General features: G+C 42.5%; 2 protein-coding genes across 2 annotated transcripts in view; one reads left to right on the forward strand and one right to left on the reverse strand.

The window, feature by feature from the left end:
- Positions 1-172: 172 nt before the first annotated feature.
- On the reverse strand, positions 173-2,185 carry rhov (ras homolog family member V). Its single transcript, XM_032543510.1, has 3 exons — positions 1,845-2,185; positions 1,459-1,517; positions 173-1,133 (listed from the first exon to the last, which is right to left on the reverse strand). The coding sequence occupies exons 1-3, from the start codon at positions 2,047-2,049 to the stop codon at positions 687-689; spliced, it is 711 nt and encodes a 236-aa protein (XP_032399401.1). The 5' UTR covers positions 2,050-2,185; the 3' UTR covers positions 173-686.
- A 952-nt stretch (positions 2,186-3,137) lies between these two features.
- vps18 (VPS18 core subunit of CORVET and HOPS complexes) overlaps positions 3,138-6,570 on the forward strand; it is a 6,081-nt gene continuing 2,648 nt past the window's right edge. The window contains 6 exon segments of the mRNA XM_032543285.1: positions 3,138-3,603; positions 3,741-3,882; positions 4,091-4,182; positions 4,874-5,124; positions 5,318-5,671; positions 5,847-6,569. Of these exon segments, the coding sequence (XP_032399176.1) occupies positions 3,501-3,603; positions 3,741-3,882; positions 4,091-4,182; positions 4,874-5,124; positions 5,318-5,671; positions 5,847-6,569 (1,665 nt within the window). The 5' untranslated portion in view covers positions 3,138-3,500.

Raw genomic sequence — 6,570 nt, forward strand, 5'->3', positions numbered from 1 at the left:
ACACACACACACACACACACACACACACAGGTAAGAATGTGGCACTTCGCGATGCAATCTGAACTTGCAGCTGTCGCATATAAATAGGCTGGTGCAGCCAGACAGCGAGAATACAACAGAGAAGTGGCTAACGCCCATCAGCTTCAACGGAGCCTGGGACACTTTCTGTTTCTCTCTCGCCTACATTAAAGGCTACAGCTGCTAACAAAGCTCAGCATGCAAATACACATTTCCATGACGGCCTGTGCTCGCTCTCTCTCTCTGTGACTGTACGTTGATATGTTCCTTTGAAGTCGAAATTCAGTGGCTCACCAGTGATGCATACCCATTAAAGCATACACACACACACACACACTTTGATTTAATATGCAACATGTGTTTTTTTTCTATTGCCCTGTACCAATCAAACATTTGAATTTAATGTAAACAACATCTCCGTCTGCTGGAGTGTGAAACAAGACCCATAATCCTCTCTGCTGCCTCCACAGGGGTTCGTTTCCCAATGCTCACTGTGATGTTTTGTTTCCCCGTGCACCATTTGGCATCCCTGAGTAAAATGAGGCAAATACCTAACAGGGAAGAAATGCTTAACTGCCACAGATCAGAACTGGGACAACAAAAGCAAATGATTAAAATAAATTAAAGTTTAGTCCACAACCCACAGGGTTAGCGGTCTGTCGATGAGTTCAGATGAAGCAGAAGAACTTCTTCCAGCTGCACCTTGAGAAAGCTTTAGTGCGTCTGTCAGAAAACCTCCTCTTCTTAGTCTTGCGGGTTTTGTTTTTGATGGCAGCAAAGATGGCCGCATCGAACGCCTCCTTCAAGTTCTTTTGCGTGAGTGACGAACACTCGACGTAGTCTGTGGCCCTGATCTTCTCCGCCATGCTCCGGGCCCGGGAGTTCAGAATAGGTTTGACATTGGATCTGTCCAGGTTGATGAGAACGTTCACGTCCAGCAAGAGGTCCGACTGAGTGCCAACAAGAATGATGGGCGAGGACGGATTATGAGCCCGGATCTCCGGAACCCACTTCTTGGTGATGTTGTGAAACGAGGTGGGGTTGACCATGCTGAAGCACAGGATGAAGACGTCCGTGTGTGCATAGGACAGAGCTCTGAATCCATCGAACTCTTCCTGAAAGGATCATGAAGACAGGAAGCAATGGTTAGTGTCAATCAAACTATACGCAGGCATTAGGAATAGGTGAAAGAGAATGACTCAGAAAAAGATGATCTATTAACATTCAGGGTGAAACCCTGTCACTGAGTCACATATTGGATGAGGCAAGTGTACCTTTAAAGCTAATTTCTCATGACATTAAAAATAAATCTGTATATTATATTAAGAATAGGGGTTTATGTTATATACAAGAATTTTATACTACGACAAAAACACAAAAAAAATACTCATAGTGGCATTTGTCTGTATCCTTTTTTATTGACAAAAAAAACTAATATACCTGTCCAGCAGTGTCCAGAAGCTGAACTTTCACTGGAGATCCTTCTACTTGGACCTGACCTGTTGAAAACCAGTGACATAAATCAGTCAGAATCATTATTATTAGTTCACTTTATATATTTAAAAGAAAGAAAATCTTTCAAACATCAAAACTGGACATAAAGTACATTACATTCACACATTAAAACGTAAAATATAGGCTACAATTTTTAAGTCTAACCCTTCAAATGACGGTGTTATGGGTCAGTCAACACTGAACCAAATCCAACACACCAGCGTTCATGCAAATTATTCTTAATTTTAATCTTTTGATCAATTTGTATTTAGCCTAATAAAACTAGTGATTCTTAAAATTAAAAAAAAAAAAATAAGTCCACAATCACTAACCAGAGAAGACATCAAAGCCAGTCTGTTGGTATTCTGTCGGGTATCCATTGGAGGTGTAGCTGACTATCATGCTGGTCTTCCCGACGGCTCCGTCCCCGACCAGCATGCAGCTGATGACCCCGGGCTCCAGCTCGTCTTCCCGGGTCAGCCCGCAATCGGAAGGGACTCGGGATTCGTGGTAAAAGTAATCCATTCGAGGTGGCATGTCGAGCCGCACATAAAACTTGGGAACGCAGACTCGCCTCCTTCCTGATCTCTGACTGAGAGACTACTGAGTCCGCTTGGTGGAGTCTGTCACACACCACCAGGCTGCCGATCCGGTTCTGACTGACGGGCGACACGCGTGGGGCCGGACGTTTTTTAGGGGAGGTTTGTGCTACGTGTTGCGATTTGCATACACACCCACGTGAAAGGAAAGAAAGAGATAGGTAGATGGAGAAAAGTTTATATGTACTCCTGCAGCCTACTGATCATTTGGAACGTGCTGTACATAGACATAAACTATAGTCTACATACAGAACAGACGCCTTTAAATAGGCTACATTTATATTTATTTGTTTGTTTACTTACTTTATCGTGACTTATTTGTATATAGGCTATAATACCTACATATTTTAAGGGTAAAATAACTTTTTTCTATTAGCATTTTATGGCAAACGTACAGCCTATTTTTGTTTATAGCCTATATTTGATTACAATTTTGCAGCTTTGTTTATAGGTTAAATTTCTTTATTTAGACCTGTATTTATTGTACCTACATTTTTTTAGCCTGAATGGATGCCAGCCGAAAGAAAGAAATTTAGCCTATAAACAAAGCTGCAAAATTGTAATCAAATGTGTATATATATGTATATGTAGATATATATATATATAGCATGTGACTAGAATCTGAGTATGACAGGTCAGGCTAAAATGTTTATTCCTTTGAGTTGAATGGAATTTAAATAAGCATAGATAGATAGATAGATAGATAGATAGATAGATAGATAGATAGATAGATAGATAGATAGATAGATAGATATAGATAGATAGATAAAGACTACATAGGAACATATTTTGGCATGAAATAAAAAGCTATGATATAGCCTACATATCCTTTACAATCAATAATAACATTTGACAACTTTATGGTGTACCAAAAATACAAAGTGTGAAAGTATGGTAACTAAGGCACATAGGAGTTTATTTAGCCCATAATCATTTTTTAATGCTATCAAATTGGAACGAAGGAAGTCTGGACGCACTGCGGCTGCGCCCCCTAGCGCCTCAAACGAACACTACACCAAATGTTATCACATGATTCCGTGTGTCACCTGATCATCCGTATCCACCCTGTGTTGTGTAGTCGGAAGCTACGCTAGCTGTTATGGTAGCATGAATGATTGAAATTTCATATATCCACGTTCGGTGCAGCGTAACATATTATAGCTACTCCATATCTTGCTTCTGAATTTAGACGCATGCGTAGAGAAGAATTACGCTCGTGTGCCGTTAACCGGTAGAAGTTGTTTTGGCTAGCTAACGTTAGCTGTTTAGCTAGCCATGGCGTCTTAGGGTTGTTTCTTCGCCAGTCATTGTATCTAAAGAGCATTCATTTACAGGAAGTTGAATAAGGTGGGGTAGAATATAGATAGATATATCTATAGTCATAGAACCATGGCTTCAATTCTTGATGAATACGAGGACTCGCAGAACACCAGGCAAAGTGCGCAGCAGCACAGCCGCTTATCAACGGCCAACATCGGGATAACACATTCAGGTAGCCAGGTCGCTGTTCAAGGATGCTATAACGTTATTATTACTTTTTAAGGAATGTTAAAGCACCCACTTAAATATTGCAGTCATTTTGTTAAAGTGCCTTCACTGACATTACGCTGTGCTTCTCTCTAATGTTAGGTTTTGTGAATGTGAGACTTGAGGAAGAGAAACCGATATTCAACAAGCAGAGGATCGATTTTACACCGCCCGAGAAGATAAACCATCTTGTTGTCTGCAACAATCAGCTATGCATGAGTCTGGGAAAGGACACCCTGCTGAGGCAAATGACACTATCATAAGCTCTTAAAACGCTGTTAATGGTCACCAGTGTTTGCATGGTTGGGATTGGATTAGTTTGAGTTATTGGCTGTTCTTGTCTGTCATTTGTACTCATCTCTTGTTAGCTGTTGTTTATTGCAGCCTCTCAATGTTTTGTCATTACTGATACCAGATGCTGATACTGATGTTTCATGTTCTGTTCTGTACAGGATTGATTTGGCCAAGCCAGATCAGCCCAATCAGATTGAATTGGGAAGAAAAGATGAAAGTAAAGTGCACAGGCTGTTCCTGGACCCCACCGGTGAGGAAAAAAATCCACAGTGCTTATTCAAAACATTGCCCATTAACTTTAGTTAGATAACTTATGCCTACATTATTTATTGTGATTGATCTTTCTTTGAGTCTGCCTTCTATCATATTGTTATCTGAAGATGTGCATAGTCCTTTTTTATTGTATATTGCAGAGGTGTCCAAATTCTTTCATATGAAGGGCAAAAATGTAAAAAGGACAGAAGGCCACGGGCCAAAAATAGATGTTGATGTTAAAGAATAACGCAACTGTTGCCATTTTCCGTAGACAAAACGTACTTATGTAATTTTAATGGGAAGTTTGCCAGCACTGTGTTTTACATTGCAGTTAAACTCAGATTACCTACTTTTTAACTGCACAAAATGTACATTTTGTAGTCACTACTTTTAAATAAAGAGGAGAATAAGCATGAGCATGTCAAATCCACGGCGGGCCGAAACAAAGAGAGCATGGTCCAAATTGGGCAGCCTTGGTATTGTGATTGCTGCTAGGCATTCTACATGACACAAGTTTTTTTTAAATTCTTATCCAGTACATTTGAATGAATAAAATGTCTGAGAGACTGCAGAAACCCCTTAAGTCCGGAAAATATATGCTACTATATAAGATTACTGTGGTAGTATCATGGTTATGCCTTTTTAACAGCAGCAGCTTTATCCTAATACATATTTTCTCATTGCAGGTTCCCATCTGCTGATCTGCCTGAACACCAGTGAGTGTCTGTACCTTAACAGGAACACGCAGAAGGTGCGCAGTCTGTCGCGCTGGAGAGGCCACCTCATCGAGAGCGTGGGCTGGAACAAGCTGCTGGGCAGTGAGACCAACACAGGACCCATCCTGGTCGGCAGCAGCCAAGGCATTATCTTTGAGGCTGAGATCTCTGCCACTGAAGGCAGCCTGTTCAACACCAATCCAGATCAATACTTCAGACAGGTCAGAGCATGTGTGCTCATCCCATATTTGCAGTGTTTAGGGTGTGTTATTTATTTTTTAATTTGTGTGTATATATACTATGTTTAGTGGTACTGTTGGGTTGGCGTATACTACCGTAGAAAACACTGACCTACACCTTTTATTTCTTCCACTTGGCATGCAACTGCACAGTAATATTCTCTTCCTGAGACAGGTCCACTCTGTGGATGAGGATGGGAAGCCTGCACCAGTCTGCTGCCTGGAGGTGGAGCGGGGCCTGGAGAACAAGTACTTCATCATTGCCACCACCCGCAAACGCCTGTTCCAGTTTGTGGGTAAGGTGGCTGAGGGGTCAGAGCAGCAAGGCTTCAGCTCCATCTTCAGCCAGAACCAGGACCTGCTGCCCAGTTTCCAGGAGTTCCCAGCCAACATGGGCTACAGCGAGATCACCTTCTACACCTCCAAGCTCCGAACCTGCCCTAAGGCTTTCGCCTGGATGATGGGTAATGGAGTTCTTTATGGTCAGCTGGACTATGTCAGGCCTGATTCCCTGCTGAGTGATGTGCAGGTAAATATCATTGTATGTGAGAATGTTTTTCTTTTAATAGGTATTGTTCTTTAAAAGCTCAAAGTAATGCGTCTCTCAATAATGTTTAGTTCTAACCTCTCCACATTAACCTCTGTTGTCTTTGCCTTTATGTGTCACGTACTTTCTCCGTATTTTCTCCTTCACTATGAAACAGGTATGGGACTACACCCCGGACATTGACCTTAGTCTCAACAAGCCCATCTCCATTGTGCTGACGCAGTTCCACTTTCTGCTGCTGCTCCATGACAGAGTGAAAGCCATCTGCACTCTGAACGGACAGGTAGTATATGAGGATGTGTTCCCAGATAAATTTGGCGCCCTTAAGAAGATGATCAAGGACCCAGTTGGTGGGTTGGTGTGGATCTACACTGAGAGGGCGGTTTTCCGGTACCACATCCAGCGCGAGGCCAGGGACGTGTGGCAGATGTACATGAGCATGACTAAATTTGACCTGGCCAAGGAGTACTGCCGTGACCGGCCGGAGTGCATGGACATGGTGCTGGCCAAGGAGGCTGAGCACTGCTTCCAGAACAAGCGCTACATTGAGAGTGCCAAGTGCTATGCGCTGACACAGAACTACTTTGAAGAGATAGCACTCAAGTTTATCGAAGCCAAACAAGAGGAAGCGCTAAAGGAGTTCTTACTGAAGAAACTGAATAATTTGAAAGAGAGTGAAAGAACGCAGATAACCTTGCTGGTTACTTGGCTAGCCGAGCTCTACCTTAATCGGCTCGGCCAGCTGGAGAGCGATGGTAACAGCGTCATCTTAAAGGAGACCCGTGATGAGTTTCGCCAATTCTTAAGCAGCGCCAAGCATAAGGAGTGTTTGTTCAACAACCGCAGCACCATCTATGACCTGCTGGCCAGCCACGGCAATG

This window comes from Etheostoma spectabile, chromosome 18, assembly GCF_008692095.1.
Source record: "Etheostoma spectabile isolate EspeVRDwgs_2016 chromosome 18, UIUC_Espe_1.0, whole genome shotgun sequence".
Lineage (NCBI taxonomy): Eukaryota > Metazoa > Chordata > Actinopteri > Perciformes > Percidae > Etheostoma > Etheostoma spectabile.

Bases quoted from the DNA above. Each gene is read 5' to 3' on its own strand.
- rhov (XM_032543510.1), bottom strand. From the start codon at position 2,049: ATGCCACCTCGAATGGATTACTTTTACCACGAATCCCGAGTCCCTTCC. The intron at 1,518-1,844 runs GTTAGTGATTGT...GGTTTTCAACAG, and splicing joins TGGCTTTGATGTCTTCTCTG to GTCAGGTCCAAGTAGAAGGA. The intron at 1,134-1,458 runs GTATATTAGTTT...TGATCCTTTCAG, and splicing joins TTCTGGACACTGCTGGACAG to GAAGAGTTCGATGGATTCAG.